The sequence below is a fragment of the Terrapene carolina genome, unplaced genomic scaffold, assembly GCF_002925995.2.
Source record: "Terrapene carolina triunguis isolate 2854851 unplaced genomic scaffold, T_m_triunguis-2.0 Scaffold113, whole genome shotgun sequence".
In the NCBI taxonomy this organism is placed as follows: Eukaryota; Metazoa; Chordata; order Testudines; family Emydidae; genus Terrapene; species Terrapene triunguis.
This window is the reverse complement of record NW_020664464.1, coordinates 14,371,169-14,392,276: the sequence shown is the minus strand read 5'-3', so window position 1 is coordinate 14,392,276 and position 21,108 is coordinate 14,371,169. Positions and strand designations below refer to the sequence as shown.

At 41.6% G+C, this 21,108-nt stretch overlaps 1 protein-coding gene across 1 annotated transcript in view; it reads left to right on the top strand.

The window, feature by feature from the left end:
- The window catches only part of PGM5 (phosphoglucomutase 5), a 121,495-nt gene that overhangs the window by 52,089 nt on the left and 48,298 nt on the right, over positions 1 to 21,108 (top strand). Inside the window, exon 7 of the mRNA XM_024200162.2 lies at positions 19,580 to 19,695. Coding sequence (XP_024055930.1) covers positions 19,580 to 19,695 — 116 coding nt within the window. The remainder of the gene's footprint in view (positions 1 to 19,579; positions 19,696 to 21,108) is intronic.

Sequence of the window (21,108 nt, the reverse complement as noted above, 5' to 3'; positions counted from 1 at the left end):
GCTGTGCCTCCTAGACACCTCATTGAATCTCATCCCTGGTCTCTTTTCTTATTCCTTGTTCTATCATGTCTGATTCTCCCACCTGTGCTCATATTGAATAGTGCATACATAGCAAATAATTCCATTGAAATGGATGAGGGTACCCAGGGTGTCAAAGGTTGCTCAGTGTGACTAAGGGTTGCAGAATCTGACCCTTCCTGATCAATGTATAATATTAGTGTAAAGGAATTTGTCTGTAATTTAAAAGAATTTATCATTAAAGGAATACTATAAGTTAAAATGAACTAATTCATTTTGGTTGAATGACAAATATATTTATTACTATGCGGAGGTCATTCAAATGCTAGAAGTAATTTCCAAAAATTGTGTGTGTGTTTTTTTTTGTTTTTTTTTTTTTAAATTCTTAAACACAAGTAAGTCAGCATTTTAAAAATTATATTTCTATTATGGTCGTAACCCCCCTAAACTCTGTTAGTTATGCCCATTCCCAACTCAGTTATGAGCATTTGCTCCAGGATAAAACCCATCAAAAGGTTTCAGGCTCAGAGATTTTTTTTTTAAGACCACAGCTGAGATTTTGTGTTTCCTTTGCCAGAATCCTTCAATTTGTACTATGGGCCACAACGCTTTCAAGCGGATAGCTTTATCCATGCTGTTTGCCCTTTGTCAGTGCCAGACATTATAGCCTGGTAGGTCAGTTTCCTGTTTAGAGCAAAGTTTAAGGTTACAGAGTCACGTTTTCTTAGTGTGATGTGTTTATTTATGAAGTGTACACAGTCCTATTTCCTTGAACAGAGGTGGTCACAAACTGCATGCAGACAACTCCCTCTTCCCAAAACCTAAACTAAAGTACCAAGAGGCCACTGAGGATATGTCTACACTTCAATTAAAAACCTGTGGCTGGCCCGTGCCAGCTGTCTCAGGCTCAGGCTAAGGGGCTGTTTAATTGTGGTGTAGACATTCGGACTTGGACTGCAGCCTGAGCTTAGGGACCCTCCCATCTCTGAGGCCTGGTCTACACTGGGGGGAAGGGGGAATCGATACTTACTGTGGTGTCTTCACTGTGGTAAGTGGACAGCTGACGGTCTCCCATCGACTCAGCCTGCGCTTCTCGCCCTGGTGGAATACCGGAGTCGACGGGAGAGCACTCGGCGGTCAATTTATTGCGTCTAGACTAGATAAATTGACCCCCGCTGGATCAATCGCTGCCCATCGATCCAGCGGGTAATGTAGACAAGAGAATCCTAGAGCCCAGGCTTCATCCAAGCCTGAACGTTTACACTGCAATTAAACATCCCTTTAGTATGAGCTCATGTCAACTGGCATGAGCCAGCCGTGGGTATCCAATTGCAATGTAGACATACCCTTAGGTGCTTAGGCTTTTGAGGTCTTAGGCCTCTGTCTTTCCTGGAATCTTATTCCCTTATTCACACTATTCCCTTTTCTTGCCTCAGCCCCTGGGCTTTACCTAGGGAAACCGTAGCCCAGAGCTGCTCACCTAGGACTACACTTTGAAGGTGAGCCTGGGCATCAAGCCTCTTTTTATGCAGCTGCTTTGCAATAGAAAAGAACCTTGGAAGAGGTTTGACTTCTCAGACAAAGAGTGTTTGACTCCACACAATCCTCTTAACGACAGCCTAGATATGGTTAGAATTTCTTCTTGAGTGTTTATACGTGAGTGACTCATAACATGCAGGACATTATCACCTTTCACCATAACAGTAAGTTCATGTCCTTATCTGTGTCGTGTACTGTGGCAACCAAACCTGCAGTGTCTGTGAATGTGAATCCAAGGATGTCAGCTCCTTGCACTGATCTGCTTAGTTAATGTTCTTAGTGAAAATACATTTACTGCCCCTATGCATTTAGGGCCTCTGCATCACTCTAGGCCTGGTTGACACCTAAAACTAGGTTGACCTAGCTACATCACTCAGGGCTGTGAAAACTTTCATTCCCTGTGTGAAATAGGTAGGTCGACCTAACCCCACTGTAGATGCAGCTAGATCAATGGAAGAATTCTACCATCGACCTAGCTATCACCTCCCAAATGGGCAGATTTTTTACTACAGCGATGGAAAAATCTTCAGCACTGGAGCAAGTGTCTACACTACATCTATGCCGTTGTAGTGCTGGTAATGTAGACATACCCTTAAGTCCTATTTTGGAACTACTCATGGGAATTGTACTGGGGTTCAGTGCCCACACAAGATACCTCTGCGCCTCCTGCTCACTGTGGAAAGGACCTTCATACCAGTCCTGCATCGAGGGTGGCAGTAGTGGCAGGCTAAGGGAGGAGCTGGGGGGTCCACTTTTACGTGAATCTGTTGTTCCAGGGATACGAGGAAAATGGCGCAAAGAGGTTGCACCCGTGGCTCCAGCCTCACAAGGTATGTTTTACACTTTGAACCAAAGGTGTAAATTCCAGCTTGAGGGGAAATGTCCATGCTAGCTCCTTGAGGCAGTTAGTCGCATGAGAGGGGCTAGCTGCCCCAAGTACATGCCTTTCATCTTGGATGGGATCGTATGCAGGGTGGCTGGCCCCTCCCACACTTGCGCCGTGGCTGCTACGCTCTGTTTTTAGTGGACTAGCTCAATCAGTGCTAACGTAAGTATGCCTCCTCAAGCTGGGAATTATGCCCCAGCTCGAGGTGTAGGCATACATGTAGGCTAGAGGAATGCCTTTGTGTGTCTGTAGCGCTGGCCCTGGGTTGGGTGGAATCAAATCCCTAGCACTCTGACAGCACTACGTGACTGTAAAGCTGAATTTACTTAGGCTTTATGCAGGTGAATTGATTTCCACCCTAAGGGACTGAGATGGAGAGGTGCCAGGTCCTGGGGATCAGGATAGAAACTAGTTTTCCATCCCTTTACAAAGTGTGTATGGTACAGTAAAGCCTAGGTACAGGACTTGGATCAGTTTTACATGTGTTGTAATGGGATATGTTTGTAATGTATGACTGAATATGGGTGTACAGTATTTGTATGTAAGAAAATTTGGAGGCGGCCAGTGCTGGATATAGAGCTATATATTCACAAAATAAGCTGTAGACAGCAGCAATGAATATAAGTAACTCCCAGAGCCACGCCTGTATAGATTACTGAGAGTGCATTCACCAAAGTTTTTAAATGATCGTTATGATGGCAAGAAGTTTTTCAAATCTGACATTACAGAACACAATATAAATTTAATAAACTCGAAAGGCCCAAAGGGGGAGATTTTTATTTTGTTTTGTTTTGTTTTAGAAATTTAAAGCCAAGGGCCAAACTTTCATACAAAAGCTCATATCCTTGAAGTGTAAACAAACAAATGTTGCTTAGTGCTGGTTGCATTTGGAATGAATATGCTCCTTGTAGCTCTAATAAGTATCTTGTGTATGTTGTTTCTGTGCATTAAAAGGCATGCATTGTTTATGAGACAGATGGGTAATGCTTATATGGGTTTGGTTTTCTCCTGGGACTCATTTTTGGTTTATGCTATTGAAAGCTTTTACACACAGGAAAAGCCCAACTTGTAAGTGATAGGCAGGAGAAAATGTTCAAATGATAATTTGGCACAGCACTCATTTTCCCATGACTTCAGGGACCCCCACTGAAGGAAAATGAATTAAAATGGTCCATTAAATAATTTAACAAAGTGACATGATTTAAGCTTTGTTAATAGCTATTAAAGAAAATCCTAGAAACCTTTAAAAAAAAAAAACACCACAAAGCTACTAATTCTCAAGTCAGTAACAAATCCTAGCCTCGTAACTTGTTTCTGTAGAGTTGTGCTGCTTGAAGAAATTGTTTTAGAATTGAAACTTTGAAGAAAAAAGTGCAGACAAGGTGTGACAAAATGTTTCTAAACTCTTTGTAACTGAACAAAGTGTCTGCTACCATTTGTTTTTTATTTAAAGTATAGGTTTCTATCTTGTATGCAACTGTTATGATATTTTTGTATGAAATATAACATGGCAGAAAACAAGATGAAAGAGAACTTGCTGTCTACCAAATATTTCATTCTGTCCAGTGCTCCTGGAAGTCCTGCCAGTGATAGCAGTTTGCATCTTTTCTCAGTGAAATGTCCTGGTTATCTGTTCTCTGTGTTAGGACTCAGCATTCCATCACTTTTTGCTTAATAAATTAAAGGCAAGGGGGAGTATAACTGTAAAACTTGACCATATATGGGAGGGCAGACTTTGTTTAGTTCTACTCCTTTCAGTATATACGCTTGCAGCCTTTTAAGGGAACATGCTGCATGCGGAGTGAGAATATCCAGAAGTAGAACATCCAATTCACATGATTGCTTCTGCTGCTGCTGTGTTGCTACTGCTGTGAATTTCTTACAAACCATTAGTGTTACATAGTTAATAGGGTGACCAGACTGCAAGTGTGAAAAATCAGGACAGGGGTGGAGGAGGTAATAGGAGCCTATATAAGAAAAATACCCCAAAATTGGGATTGTCCCTATAAAATCGGGACATCTGGTCACCCTAATAGTTAAATAAAAATAAAGACGAGAGTCAGAGGGCAAGACTCTGAAATGAGACCAAAAGAAAAGAAAGAAGTTAGCTGCATAGTTCAGAGAACATACTTCCCAGAATTTTCAAAGGATCTACTGTCTGCATTTTTATGCTTAGTACTGTACCCTTCATCATGGGGCTCAATTTTGCAATCCTCGTCCCATGGTCCAAGGGATTCTAAGGACTGTAAAGCACTCATGAAAGAGTGGGAGAGGATTTGAAGTGATCATATTGCACATAGGCTCAGCAAACATGTCAAGAAGGGCTAGCCTGGTTGTGACTAGCAGTAGTGGATTGCATTGCCATGCGGGGTATCTGAGTTTGAATCTAGCCACAGCTGTTAGCTTCCTCAGATGCTCAGAAGGGGGTGAATTGCAGCTGTTTTGCTGTCCAGGGGTGTGTGTGTGTGTGGAGTCTAGTGTTTGTATCTATATTTTAAGTATTAGTGCTAACGTTTTTCATGTTTTTTGTTGTGGAGTGGCCAGAAACTAAAACTGTGTCAGAATTCTGAGCCCAAGAGGTTTTACTCTTAAAAAGTATTGTGTAGGCTTCTACAGCTTGGGCGCCAGGTATACTTCATCCTGCCTCAGTGCGGGGGGATGGAGTAGATGGCCTCTCGAGGTTCTGTCCAGCCCTACATTTCTGTGATTCTGTAATTACACTGAAAACATAGCCAGGGTGTTACTGAATCTTTCCATTTTTTCTTCTCATTGGAAATTAGTGAATACTTGAAATAGATGTAATTTTATTTGCTGTTGGGATTGAATAGAAATACATTTAACTCAATAGACTCAGGGAATTCTCTGAGCTGAAACCAATCTTTTCCTTGTACACCATTAAGCACTCATAAATTCCCACCCTACTTTGAACAGTTTGTGCATGTGCACATGCACGCACACACTGGATATGTTCCAAATTTACGTCTTTCCTGCAATGTTGCTTTTATTATTAATTTAATAAAAACTAAATATATCCCTCAGTCACATCTTTGTCCTGAGCTTAGTTGTTCCTTGGGCATTATTCTGCCGGGATCTTCTGTCCCTGTCCTGCATTCCCTCCATGTTAAAGAGAGACTAAAAGCTTGTCTACAGGGGGACACTCAGAAAAATTAATCCAAATTAACTAAAAGTGTGAGTTAGTCAGATTAGTTAAACCACATTAAACCTCTGTGTGGACACACTCATTCAGAATTAAAGTATTCTTAATTTGGTTTAGTTTAATTCACTTCGGAAGTGAATTAAGATAAACTTAGGTAAGCCCACTTTAATTCTGAATGAGGGTGTCCACATACGAGTTTAATGCAATTTAACTAATCCACTTTAAATTCCCACTTTTAGTTAATTTGGATTAATTTTTTTGTTTCCCCATGTAGACAAACCCTCTAAACCTTAAACCTCGGGAAGGACCTGCCTGATCTGACCTCAAAGTGAGTCAGCAAAAATAACCCTTCATCTCTATGCTGCGTTTAAGATCTTGACAGCACGGCAGGCTGACTCAATAAAGGAGCCCTGGAATCCCATGCAGGGTCCTAGAAACTGCCATCCTCATGTGAGGCGATACATTAACTCTTGACTGCTGTCTGACTGGAGCATAGATTTTAACATTGGGGGCAAATTGGGGAGGATAGAAAACTAAGAAGTCTAACTTCACACCACACGTTATTCCTATTTTGGAATTCCACCCAAAAGCTAATTACTCTTTGTGAAGCAAATGACAATGTTTGGCTTTGGGAATATTTTTGGACATGCTTTACTTTACCTTGAAGCCTACAAACTTTTAGGATTTGTCTAGAGGATGAAAAGAGGTAGGGGTTTGCCAATACATGTATAATATAGACCCTTTTTCCTAATGAAGTCATTTTCCTAATCTAAAAGTGTGTTCTGAGCATCTTTAGTTAGGAGAAAGACTGAAGAAGTTAAAAGAAAAACTAATGCATTTGTATCAATCTTTATAGTAGAGAAGGCATTTGTCCTCATAAACCTTTTTGACTAAATGAGGGTTTTATTAACTGGAGATTAGATTAAATTTAACACAGAGGCTGCCCTCTAAAATGCTAAGTACCTTCAACTACTGTTGACTTCCCTGGGAGCTGAGGGCGTACAACAACATCAGGCCCGAAGCTGTACCCAGACCATGAAACCAGTCATATTGTACACTCGACCCCATGGCTCCCGGGAGTTGAACAGCACCGAAAAATGTGTTGATGAGGTGCGTGTGTACATTTGCCAGGAGCATTTTCAGGCCTTCTCTCCCATGTGCCTGTCAGGATATTTTTAATGTGCAGCTGACACCTGCAGGTTGAAAAAGTCAAGAGAGATAGAGACATGCAGTAAATACTTTTAAAATAATTCTTTTATTAATCCTTCTTTCTTTCCCCAAGTTAAGTAATCATTTCTGAATGGGATCAAAATTGGGTTTGTTTGACTCCATTCAGTACTTCACCTACAGTGAAAAAATCAGTCTTCTGATTTACATATTTAGAGAATTTTATCAAGGTAAGGTCCTCCCCAGGCTTTGACTCTTATCTTTAGAGTAAACTGATACAGAGACTTTGTCAGGGATCCCAGCTGACTGATAAGAATTGACAGTGGTTTATTTTGAGAAGTCGTCAAATTTTAATGGGGCTCCAAGAATGTTAGTTTAGTGCCTGTCATTTGTGATGTGTGAGTTATGTGTGTTCTCTACACTTTTTTTTATGGCTGCATAAAGAATACATTGGACTAGATTCTCCTCACATGTTCACTCATAAAAATCGGGAGTCTGAAGTTTGCAAAATGATGTCAGTGCAAACCCAATATAAATGAGAGCCTGCTCAGGCCCAGTCTGTGCATAGACCTTTTGTAGTTCTTTCCATGAAATATGATCTGTTGTCTCCAATGGGCAGCAAAGTGTGAGAGAAAGATGTCAGTTTTCATTAGCCCTTGTAAATAAAATGAGAAATACGTTCAATGGAAGTTGATCTGGTTTCTCAGTTTAAGTAGGACTGTGTTTGTATTTCTTACACCAGAACAAAATAATGTTGAATATGTATTTCCCACCTCCACACTTCCATCCCCCCTGCATTATGCCAGTTGCATGCCCTGTGTCTGACCATGAAACCCAAAGAGGAAGAATTTTTGGCATAAGTAGATGGGTGGTTGTAAAATAAAGGGTCCAGCTAATTGCTGATGAAGGAGGACAATCAATGTTTCCACATCAGCCTGTTCCCTTTCTGGTAGCAATCAGAATTTGCCATTAAAAATCATCCTCCAGTATCAAATTTTCCAGACTAGATTCTGAACTCCATTATACCCGAGTAACTTCATCTGGCTTCAGTGGCGTTACCCCAGTGTAACAGAAATCAGAGTCCGGGCTTTCAGCTCTGTGTAGGCATTCAAATCTCCAGGGATGCCTTCTTCTAATGAATAAATATCTTGAGCCCCTTTCTCCATCTGCCTGATATGGTTCTGTTTGTATTTAATTTAATACAACATTTGGAGACTTATCAAGCTAGGCTGAGACAATACTAGCCCTTCTACTGTACAACTTTACAATAGGTTTTATTCATATTTTAACCCGCTTTTATTATCTTCCCCATGAAAAAGCAGCTTGTTTAGGTTTCATTTGTTGCAAAAATGGAGCTGTAAAGAATATATGTAACTGTCAAATGTAAATGTCACTTTTGTTTCAGAATATTTTTCTTCTGTGATTATTATTGCAGCATATTGGGTGAAGATTTAGGTTAATGTAAAATAGACTTGATTCTTAAATGCACACTATAATTAGGGTGATAGTCTTCATACAATTTAGATCCAGCATGTAAAGGCCCTCTCCCTCAGTTCAGCAAGAGCTAACAAATACTTCATGCAGATGTCGAAGGCAAGCTTTATAGCGGAGTCTTACTGATTGTAGTGAACATTTAGGTAGAAACAAGACAAGTGAGAATGCTCGTTTGAAGTCTATCCCATTAAGTGTCTGAGAAGACATTGACCAGAATACTCCCAAGATTGTTGTATTCCTTTTAAACAGTTCATACCCACAGAGCATATACACAAGGTAAATCAAGGGTTCTGCTAGTCATGAATAGAGTGGCTTCAGCTCAAGCTGACAAGGAAAATTAACCTTGGGTATAAAAAAAAAATCTAAATACAAATGTGCTTGAACCTCCAAATTCAGAGCTAACTTTTGGACACGGGGTTGGAATGGGCCCAGTTATGGCCCCACTTCAGCAAAGTAATGAAATGCATGCCTAACTTTAAGCATGTGAGTAGTCCCATTGACTTCAGTGGGACTAATCTCATGCTAAAGAACTGTGCTGAATTGGGACCTATCAGAATGTTATTTCTGATTATTTTACAGAGTAATGTATCGTTATTTGATACTTTAGGTTTAAAATGGGATATTTGGACTCAAGCCACTCTAGATACTCACAGCACGAGAGCAGTTTCACCAGAAAAACAAAATGGATTATCTTTATGATCTCTGCTTTGACTGACAGAAGAGGGGCTGGTTTGTAGCATTTTGCCACAGTTCAGGCTTTTAGGGTCATATGCAGCGTGTGGCATAAATGATGGTGTGTGTTACACATCAGTAAGTTGGTGCAATTTACACACCCCAGGGATAGAAGGGTAAAGTTGGAACAAGGAAAGTAACCTTCTTATGCTGTCTTATCAGTTGCTTTTCCTGATGTAATGCCCCACCCTTCTACCCACTCGGTATGTAAATTACAGATGCTGATGTGTAACTTACATTGCCTTTCACTTTGGCTCTCCATCTGCATTTGTGAAAATCATCTCCAGTAGGATCAAAACTATGATTCAGGGCGTATCTCTCAAGCTCCTAGTGCTGCTGTATGGCACACAGACACCTCAAGTTATGAATGTGATGCAAGATATTTCCCCCCTCCTGTTTCTATCTTCTTTCTTCTGTGTGTCCCTTTTACCTCTCCCACTTTTTGGTCTGAACTTTCTCTCCTCTTCTTCCACTCTTTGTTCTATACCTTTCAACTTCCCTCTTTTGCTGCCTGTTTCCCTTACTTTCTTGCCCCCTTCCCCTCTTATATCTCTGTATTCATATTTCTTCCCTGATCTGCATTGCCACCAGCTTACTTCACTCCCATCAGCTGTCTACTTGTAGCACATGAGCAGATAGGAACTAGAGTAGAGCAAAGAACAAGACCTGTGGTGTGGATAACACAATGGACAACATTTGGGACATGAAGGCAGCAACACCCAACAACTAAACATATCCAGAAAAGTGTCTCCAATACACCCTACTTAAGGACGGGGGTATAAATGTGAGGAATTTCTTCCTGACTCTCTGGTAGGTGGTCATTTTATGCCCAGAAACATCAGCTTTATGGCCATTTCAATCAAATTTGGGCCCCCTGTGAAACCATTCAACTGAATCCATCCAAAGGCAGGCCCTGAGATTCAGCTTGCAAATTTATCCCCACACCCCTCTGCCTTAAACTGCTGTGCTCAGCTAGCTTGAGAGGGGATTGTGGGAGATTGGTCTTCCACAGTTGGGAAGAGTGACAGAAAATGTGTCTAGAATTGGTGTGTTGGTCTGTGTTTTGGGCAGGATGCTGGGGAAGCAGTGGATGAAAGTTTCCAATAAACAAAGTTTGCCATATATGCCCTATGATCAAGGGGGCTGTGGTAAAGGGGGAGACAGCCTGATTCTCCAGGATACTCAACTTGTTATCTCTGAAGAGCTCTCAGAATGAAACCCAGCATTGTAGCATATAGAAGTAAACACTGCACTAGCAAGGCAGCCTCCCTAGGATGGGGCAGACCCCTCCTGATGTGGGTCTGCTGGGTCTGCATGTTTGACAGCTTGTCTGAACTAGTCCATGCTTTTACCACCAGTGTCATTAGATTGCATGGCTACACATGTTATTAATGGTCATAACATTTTCTCTTTCATCGACAAGGTCCACAGATCCATTAACCAATGGGCTCTCAGTCCGCATGCAGCTGTAGAGGCAAAACCAGACCTGCCTACCTACCTATCTAAGGGACTTATCTAGCCCTCCTCCCCCAATCACTGTAGTATCTGAGGCGTCACAGTCCTTAATGTATTTCTTCTCACAACATCCCTGTTAGGTAGAGCAGTGCTATTATCCCCAATATACAGCTGGGGAACTGAGGCACACAGAAACTAAATGATTTGCCCACGGTTCCACAGGAAGTCTGTGCTGAAGAAGGCAATTGTAACAGAGTCTTCTAAGGTGGTATTCTAATGACTGGGCCATCCTTCCTTTCAGTGATTGATAAGAGAGGGAGTGGCCAACTGAACCGAAGGGCCTGACAGTTTTTTGTTCTGCCTCCCTAGCTGCAGGAAGGTTTAGTAGAGCTCCTGCTGCACAGCAAAAATATTTTCAAAAAAGAAAGATTTTGGCCATGAATTTCCCTTCTCTGTTTCAGTTCCTAGTGAGGAAATTCAGGGACCCACTGATTGACCTATTTGTATCACACATGACTGCAAGGTCCCCTCCCTTTTCTCCCTATAGAAGGACCCAAGGGTAATAGGCACAGATGCTGTCTCCCAGAGGTGGCCAGTAAGCCTCCTACACCTTTCCGCATCTCCCCCTGCTACCCAGAACTATCCAGAAGATCAGGAGGGACAGGGTGCTAGTAGTATTAGTGGCTCTGTACTGGCCAAGGAGGCTCTGGTTTTTTAGTCCCCTCAACGTGGGTCACTCTGACCCCACTGTCCTCCCTTTAAGACAGTATCTGCTCTCCCAGGGACCAGTTTGTCATCCAGAGCCACAGTACCTGAGGCTACCTACCTGGCTTTTGAGTAGTCTTGCATGAGAGGGGATACTTGGAAGGCATAATAGTCACTCTTCTGGCATCTAGGAAAGCTTCCACAATTCCTTCTTACTCTGGCACTTGGTGGAAGTTCAAGCCATGGAACGAGAAATATAGTTTCTCTCCTCCTCCGCCATTTGTATTGCAGATCATGGCACTCTTGCAGGAGGGCAAGATCAAGGGTGACATAGTTTCACTGTTAAAATGTCAAGTGGCTGCACTAAATAGCATACTTTCCTCCGCAGAGAGGGAGAGAGGATTTCTTTACAAGTGTTCTACAAGAATATCAAGGGTTCCCTCAGAGCTGCATCTTTACTTCATCCTCCTAAGATTAATCAAGTACAGCCACGGGACCTCAATTTGGTTCTTAATGCCCTGACTCTTAATGCCTTTGAGCCCATCAGGAAGGTGTCTATGAATTTCCTCTCCATCAAGGTGTCCCTCCTGATAGCCATTGCCACCCTCCAGAATGTGTCAGAGCTTGGGGTCCTCTCTTTTGAGGAACAGTACTGCACATTCCACAGTGATATAGTGGTTCTTTGAACAGGTCCAGCCTTTATCCCAAAAATTAACTCAGTTTTTCACACAGACAAATCATGCTTCCCTCTTTTTGTCCAGAGCCATCACACCCAAGAGAGAAACTCGTGTGTACATTGGATGTTCATAGCATCTGCCACATACAGGTTTTTTGTAAGTCCAACGCTCTATTCATTTTCTACCATCCAGTATCTTAAGAAAAGAGCTTCAAGTTGGATGAAACGGTGCATCCCGGCATGAAGCCTACAAGCCAGAGAGTCTCTCTAGCAACCAGCATCAACGCCGCCTCATTGAGAGTGGTCACACCCTCCTGGGCAAAGAGTTCTTGTGCTCCATAGCATAATATCTGTAGGACAGCCACCTGGTCATCCATTCACACAATCTCAAAATTTTGCAAGCTGCACATTCAAGCATCAATGAATGCTGCCTTCGATAGGAGGATGCATCATAGTGTGGTGACCCATCAGTACTAAAGGAATTTTAAAACTCTCTCTATAGTTCTGTTTGACTTCTTGAAAGCACAGTGCTATATAATTCCCATTGGTTAGCAGATCTGTGGACTTTGTAGATGGAAGAGAATAGGAACACTTACATTGAGTTAGTGACAGTTTCCGTTCTCTTAAGTTGAAAGGTCCAGGGGTCTGAACCTCCCTTGTTTGGAGTATTTCTTTGGCCCGTAAGATAAAAAGTCCTGTTTGGTTCTTTCAAATTGATTGGAAGGCTAGGACTATAATAGGGTTTAAAAGAGAACTAGATAAATTCATGGAGGTTAAGTCCATTAATGACTATTAGCCAGGATCGGTAAGCAATGGTGTCCCTAGCCTCTGTTTGTCAGAGGGTGGAGATGGATGGCAGGAGAGAGATCACTTCATCATTACCTGTTAGGTTCACTCCCTGTGGGGCACCTGGCATTGGCCACTGTCGGCAGACAGGATACTGGGCTGGATGAACCTTTGGTCTGACCCAGTATGGCCATTCTTATGTTCTTATGATTCATGAAGTTATGCTCTGCTGTAGGAATTCAGTTTATTGCTATAGTGCTTCTAAGCTTATTAGCAAGTTTCGGTCCACAGGGGATAGTATCCTTTGCTATGGAAGCTGTCTCAACTGGCAGGCTTTTCAGTACAGCTGGCCATGCTCGCCCCCGTTAGTGACTGATGGATGTAGTTCTACCTGTGTAGTTGCATGCAGATTGATTGGTTAGCAGATGTGTATACCTTGTAACTCAGGGAAAAAAACATTTTTGGTATGTCGAAATAAACCAGCCACAGTTTTTTGTCTTGATCACCTCCTCATAGTGATTCATTTGCAGGGGTGGAAGCAATGGAAATGTTCTCCTCTAATCATTGTGTTCTCTGGCTCTGAATGTTGAATAACTTCCTGGATAGAAAATATGTTTCCTTCTTCTCTAAATATTTTCCTGTTTTACATTCTTGTTTGCTAACTCTGTTGAACACGTTATTTCCCTTTTGAAGGGGATTTTGATGCTCTCTTTACTGCAGTTAAGAAACTTTTGTTTGGCTTCTTCTAGGAATTTAATATATGGCTTTTGGAGCAGTCATTTCCGTCAGCTGGCTATATGTTGCATAAAGAGACATTTCTTATTTTGTGGGCTCTCATTTCACTGCCCTTTAACTCCATGAAGTGACAGTGGAAAAAGGAGAGGCTGCTCAGGTTTCACTATGCCTTTCATAATTCTGAACTTCAGCCCTTAGGGGACAGCACACAAGGATGTAGAAAATGGGACCATTTTACAGCAGATTTGAAGCTACACAGCAGCTCTGAAAATAGATATTGGATGCCAAAGACGTGTTTTTGTTTCTGAGGTGAACGGCAAAAGATAAAAGACTACATTGAAGAGCTTGGTACTTTTCTGGAGAAATCTGTGGTCACTGCAAAAGTGGTATTCAAAAATGTTTTTGAAAGATCTCCAGAATTATCAGAACTTTAATTTTTTAAAATAAGTTGAGGTCCACCAATAGAAATAAATTACACTCACGAGTTCCACATTTCCTCAAACCTGTGGTGTCTAAAAGGCATATTCTCATCGCAATGCACAGGGATCTAACTCCCACGGATGCTGAGAGCTACCCGTGTAAATTCCCAACTCTTTGATGAAGCGATAGCCATGCATTATTAGCAGTGTGTCATGGTCTTCAAAAGCTAATGCAGCCATTCTTAACATTGAAGCTCATCTCTTTTATTCTCCTCTTGTAGCTCTAAGGGTATGTCTACACTACGGGATTAATCCAAATTTATATAATTCGAATTTTGGAAACAGATTGTATAAAGTCGAATGTATGCGGCCACAGTAAGCACATTAATTCGGCGGTGTGCGTCCATGTACCGGGGCTAGCGTCGATTTCCAGAGCGTTGCACTGTGGGTAGCTATCCCATAGCTATCCCATAGTTCCCGCAGTCTCCTCCGCCCATTGGAATTCTGGGTTGAGATCCCAATGCCTGATGGGGCCAAAACCATTGTCGCGGGTGGTTCTGGGTACATCCTCCCCCCTCTCCAGGGAAGCAACGGCAGACAACCGTTTCGCGCCTTTTTCCTGGGTGAACAGTGCAAACGCCATACCATGGCAAGCATGGAGCCCGCTCAGCTCAAGACAGCAGTCATGAACATTGTAAACACCTCGCGCGGCAATATCAATTTCGGCACTACTCCGCTCGTCGGGGAGGAGTACAGAAATCGATTTTAAGAGCCCTTTATTTTGAAAGAAATGGCTTTGTTGTGTGGACGGGTACAGGGTTAATTCGATTTAATGCTGCTAAATTCTAATTAAACTGATAGTGTAGACCAGGCCTAAGAGTAGGGGAGATTTATTTTGAACATTATTATTATTTGTATTACAGTAGCCCCTAAATGCCCATTTGGAACTGAAGCCCTATTGTGCTAAGTAACATAGTGAGACAGTCTCTGTTCTGAAGAGTTTACAGTCTACATAGATTAGATGGATAACAGGTGGGAGGAAAAAAGAGAGACAGGAAGGTGGAGTGACTTGCCCCAGGTCAAGCAGAATGGATAGGATTAGGACTCAAGGCTGCTGGCTCCCAGGCTACTTCCTTATCCACTAGCCCATATTGCCTCTAGGGTGACCAGACAGTAAGTGTGAAAAATCAGGACAGGGGGTGGAGGGTAATAGGTGCCTATGTAAGAAAAAGCTCCAAAAATCGGGACTGTCCCTATAAAATCGGGACATCTGGTCACCCTAGTTGCCTCCTTAACCTAACATTGTCTAACTCTCTCTATTCTTTAGTACAGTGGAACAGAAAAAACAAAACCTGATGTAGATTTTTATTTATACCTTTTTATCTCCTAGTGGCACCCTAGACATCTGGTTGTGACTGCTGGAAGAAATATGTCCTATTTAATCACCTACACTAATCAATTCACCATTACAGTTTAGGATTGGGGTGATCATCACAATGTAAAGCATGTCAAGAGAAGGCTTGCTTGTTGATTAGAATGCTGTACTCTGCATGGTTCCTATCTTCTAGAAAGAAGGGACGAGCTTTTTCAGGGGAAATGGCTTTCTTGGTGCATTTTTGCTGTCTTGTCTTGTTTCCTGTTTGGAGGAGCCATGGGCTAGGATGCCGGCGCAGCTTAGGCCCTGATTCTGCAAGTGACTCAGTGTGGACAGACCCCTGTGCCTGCATGGAGCCCCATTGATATCTGCGGGTCTCTGTGTAGGTGTCCATATGGAGTCACTTACAAGATCAGAGCTAAAGCTGCTTGCAGTTTTTCAGATGAAAAATATTTAATAAAAAAGGCCCTTTTAAAAGTCAAAAATTTTCATGAAAAAATATTTTTCAAACTTTTCATTTTTTTTCTGACAAAAATGTAAAATGAAAAATGGAGCCATGCTTTCAGTTTTTGTCTTTTTGGTTTTCTGCTTCCTTCCTCCCTCCCTCACTGCCTTTTTCAGTGGCAAGTAGAAAAGGGAGGTGGGAAAAAATGAAAAAGGGTTAGACAGGAAAGCCAAAAAATTAACATTTAAAAAAAAGATTGAAGCACAAATTTGATTAAACCTTTTGTGAAAATATCAAATAAAGTAAATCCATTTCATTCTGAAACAGAATGAAAATGACTTAGACGTTTTTATATTTTTCACTATTTTTTCCCCATATATCAACCTGCTGTAATTCAGGACCTCCGAGAGTTTGCCCTTCTATTCTCTTTTCTTGTTCATTATCTTTAGTTTGCTTTACTCCTGAAGGATGGAAGAAGAGAAGGAAGAGGTCTGATGTGTTTATCTGATCGAGAAGAGAAATGCAGATTGGAACCTTTTTTAATGTTTATATTGAATTTAAAGGGAAATTTGTTAGCCCTGTTGTGGCAAGTAACATGCAAAAATGTCTATAACTAAATTAGATGAGAGAGAAGCAAACTACTTCTCTTTAGTTTGTTTACTGTGTGTGTTTGGCAGTACTCTGTGTATATCAAGTTTTGCCATTTCCTTCTGTATAGTCAGTCAGTTTCCTGACTCTTCCACAAAACAACAGAGGAGAATATTTTTTTAAAAATAGGAAATATTATTTAAGCATAAAATCTGGCAAGGGGGTTATGGGTCATATGTATAACAGAAACGCTTTAAACTGTATTTAATTTGGCTAGATCTCAAATTAGAAGTGTCCTTTTAATTTTAATGTACAGTTTTTTAAAGCATTGCCAGATCAAAATATCTTCTGAGAAAAACACTTATTTGAGATTTAATTCATAAATACAAAAATGAGTTTTGAATTGGAAATTTGGAAAAGTAAATGGATCTCTTTGCTTGCAAACTGGTGACAATTAACAGGTTGGAAATTTTGGGTGGGTTTGACTCAGGCCAGGTCTACACTATAAACTTATGTCAATATAACTACGTTGCTCGGGGGTGTGAAAAATCAACACCCCTCAGCGACACATTTATACCAACCTAACCCCTGGTGTCGACAGGTGGGCTACTCCTGCTGACAGAGCTACTGCCTCTCGCGGAGGTGGATTAACTATGCCGACGGGAGAAGCTCTCCCGTCAGTATAGTCAGGACCGGCTCCAGCTTTTTTGCCGCCCCAAGTGGGGGGGAAAAAAAAAGATAAAGCCAGTCGGCGGCACTTCGGCGGCAGCTCAGTTGCGCCGCTCCATTCTTCGGCGGCAATTCGGTGGCGAGTCTTTCGCTCCCTCTCTTCCTGTTCGGCGGCAGCTGAAAGAGGAAGAGAGGGACTGAGGGACCCACCGCTGAATTGCCGCCGAAGACCTGGACGTGCCGCCCCTTTCCATTGGCCGCCCCAAGCACCCACTTCCTTCGCTGGTGCCTGGAGCCGGCCCTGAGTATAGTAGCGTCTTCATTGAAGTGCTACAGCAGCGTAGCTGCACCGGTGCATCTACACCTGCCCTCAGGGATATCAGTCCTAATTGCTTTCAATAGCACTTTTAGGCACTTTTTGAAAGTTCTACCTTTTGATACTCGATTTACAGATGTGAAGAATCTATTTTTATCTCCTGCTGAAAAAAATATCCACTCCTTAAAATTTGATTGGTGTTGTTTAACAAATAATGCATCACTTTAATTTACATGTGAGTTGTAAGAGTTGGGGTATGATATAGCCACCTGTATTTCCAATTGGAGCACTGGCTGCTGTTGGATCTACTGCCCTTCAAGGGAACAGAGATGTGTCAGAGGTAAAAAGCCATAGGGTTCTAGGTGGAGAGGCAAGTATTAATGGACAGAACTCTGAATCAGCTGGGCCTTCTTAGCCTCCTAGAAAGGCACCTGGAGCAGTTATAAAGGGAGAGAAGACAGCTGCTAGGGATGGCTCAATAGACAGGCTGCTGGCCAGAGGGCAGGGACTGTCTGACTGAACTGTATTCTAGTATTCACCTTTTGGAACGAAGGAATTTAAAGACTGCTCTTTGTGCTACAAGATGGGAGTTGAAAACTGATTTTAAGTCTGTGCTTTGCCCTTCTCTTGGAGTAAGAGAGATCCACAGATTCGGCTAGCTCTTCCTTTGGAGCAAGAAGGGATTTAAAGACTATATTTCCTTTTTTTTTTTTTTTGTTCAGCCTGTCTAAGGGATCTTTGTCTCTGCTTCCTGGAGAGGATCCAGGAACTGTGCCAGTGGAAAACTAGCTGAACTCCAGGGTCCTTCCTCGGGAACAGGGACTGTCTCTTTCTGTGTTTGTACTGCACCCGCCACAATGGAGTCCCCATCCCAATGGGTATCTTTGAGTGCTACTCTAATATAAATATTTAATAATGAAGACTGTGGTCTGGAGGACTGAAGAGAGCTCAGGGGTAGACCTGCCAGATTATTGCCTTAGTTTGGGGCTCAAGATTGGAACTCCAAAGCACTGGAAATGGCTGGAGTTCTTTGCTTTCCCTGTCATGGAGGAACTGCAAGAAGCTGACTCGGTGACAGGAATTGGAGGGTATTTATTCGGTAGCATATAATTGGACTTTGATCAGAGAGAGATGCCTTGTTGATTACTTCTTTGGTATTAGCCCGATAAAGGGATTTTATGTCTAACTTTTTTATGAAAAAAGCATTGTTCTAGACAAGAGACTCATCTTTTTGTATATGCAGCTAAACCTAGGTGAAGCTGATCATCAAGGCCTTTACTCACATGCTTAACTTGACTATCATGAGCAATCCCATTGATTTCACCACTCCTGATTACAAGCTAAGCACTCATGTCGGTATTTGCAAGTTCAGGTCCTTAATGATCTTCACCTAGATATGGCTACATTTGAAAAAAGATGAATTGTCTCATCTTGGACATTGCTTCTGTGGGATTGGGACCTGAAAGCAGATGATAATGCACAAGATAAACAGTGTAACTGTGTTTATTATTTTAATAAAATGAGCAATAAAAAGATGTAGGTTTTTTTAAAAATGGGATATACAGTTTAAGACACCAGTCCTACAAACACTCAACATGCACATAACTTTACTGACATGAGTAGGTATGGCTAGGATTAAGTGTCTCAAAGACTGGCACCTAACTTTGTATGTTGAGGGTGTTTCTAGAGAGATAATGCCATGTATTTGAGCAAATCACATTGCTTGACTCTCTCTCAAAGCCCATTCTTCTTCTTTAAAAAATAGTAGACATAGAAAATCCTAGACCCAAAATGAAAACATGCAGACATAGTTAGCAATAAAGAGAGAAGCAACATTAAATTCTCATAAGTCCTCAGTTGGGTCCCAGGAGGGGAATGCATATTGTATTTTATTTGAGAAAGCTAATAAAGGAATCGTTTTATTTTTTTAAAATTTTTGGCAGCTTGAGCATTTATTTATTCGATGCGACTTATAAAATAACAAGTGCCCATCCCATGCTCCAGGCATCTCTACAAAATGTTCACATAAGATCATACAATAAACTGCTCTGCCCATTCCTATTGTTGTGACTAACCATTGCTCACTGGCAAAAAATCAGGGCACTAATAAAACTCCTCAGACTGAGTTTCCCACAAATACACAAATAAAGACAAGCTTTACATTGTGTCCAGAGGGTTAACACAACCAAACCCTGGGTGAAATAAATTCCACTCAAAGGTCCTTTGTGCATGATGCTCTTGCAGCCATTCCCTTTTGTTTACATCAAAGTCCATTTCTAAATGTGTTTGAGGTATGGTAAGACCCAGAACATCACTCCCATGTAGCAATTGATGTGAAATCTTACATCCACCTCTAAATGAATGCACAGTCTTAATCATGGTGGTTTGTGTCTTTTTTTTTTTTTTTTTTTTTTTAGGGTGGCAAAGTCACTGAAAGTCCCTGTGTATGAAACACCAACAGGCTGGAGGTTTTTCTCAAATCTGATGGATTCTGGACGATGCTCACTTTGTGGAGAAGAAAGCTTTGGCACCGGTAAGAAATCCAGCAACAACATAGAGCCTTTACTCTGCTTATTCTCTTGTGGGATATTGGGCACAAACCTTTTCATTCAGTGATAGGAAGACTCAGCAAATTAATTCCCTGGCATGATTGACCAGTGGACTCTCAAAAGTTCAAATTTGGATAGGTGACTTTTAAGATCTGGGTGCCTCATAACCTGTGTATGAAATATCAGAGTTTCAGTATCAAAAACAGTAGGCCAAACTTCTTCTGAGGGGATGGGTAAGCTGCCTGCCATTCCATTCTAGAATGGCACAGAACCCAGAAAAATTTCTCTTGGTCCTACTGCAAAAACAATTCTTTCCTCACTGACTGTGCCAGCAATTTGATGGATTTTGTGCATGTGTATATGGCCATTATGTGTATTAATTATGAGTATCTGTGCATTAAACTGAAGCTGTTGCAGGTGTCTCTGTTTAGGACATTGTCTGGTTTTCCAATAGTTCTAGTGACAGAAAGAACTCTGTAATAAAAGCACTTTAATGTCATCCAGTCAGTAGCCACATTTGCCTAAAGAAATTGTCCCTCCTCTGCCTCATTAGTTAATGAAGCCAGTGAGTGGCATACAAAATGCAAAGCAAATATGAATAGCCCATCAGAAACATAGGATTGCTAGCTCCAGCACATTCTGCAAACATGTGAAACATCTGTCTATGCAATCTGTAAGTTTTGTATTTAAAGGTATTTGTGGGGGTATGGAAATAACTGAATAAACTCCACTGTGTGTTTGTCTCCTTCTTATTCCTAAATGTGTTGAGGAGTGCATCTCACCGCAGTTCTTAAAAAAAAAAAAAATCTTGACTCTGGATAACGGTTTTAGCATAGAAGTACATCTGAATAGCTAGACTGTTAGTCTGTAAGTTTAATTATTTTGTATTTTGGTAAGAATTCTAGGAAGTTCTTTGATGCTTGGAATTATTTTCTGTTATAGATTTTCATAGAAAAGCAAACACCAGGCATTCATGTGGCTATTTTTCAAAGGGCAGTCTACACAGTCCTTGGACCTTAGAGGACTCGGAAAAGAGGGGGCATTTTAAAGGAGACTGAGAAGTTTATTTCCTTTCAGAATATGCTCTCATTTGTCTCTGCCCAAATTCTCTGGATGCTGAGGCTTCAGCTGGGTGGCCAGACTCTGAGATTTTTAAACCAGATGGCTATCTAATGTTATACCATTAATCTAGTGCTCCTCTCCCTGTTTCTAAATGTCATAGGTTCCCTCTTCCATCCAAGGTCAGTCACACTTCTGCAGCCTTCCCATGGGACTCTTGTGCTCCTCTGGCCACTGATCCAACAAAATAACCAGCGCCTGAATTGATAGGAAAGCCCCATGCATAGGTGGTGGAGGGTTGACTTGCTTGTGACTGGAATTTTCAAAGGAGCCTAAGA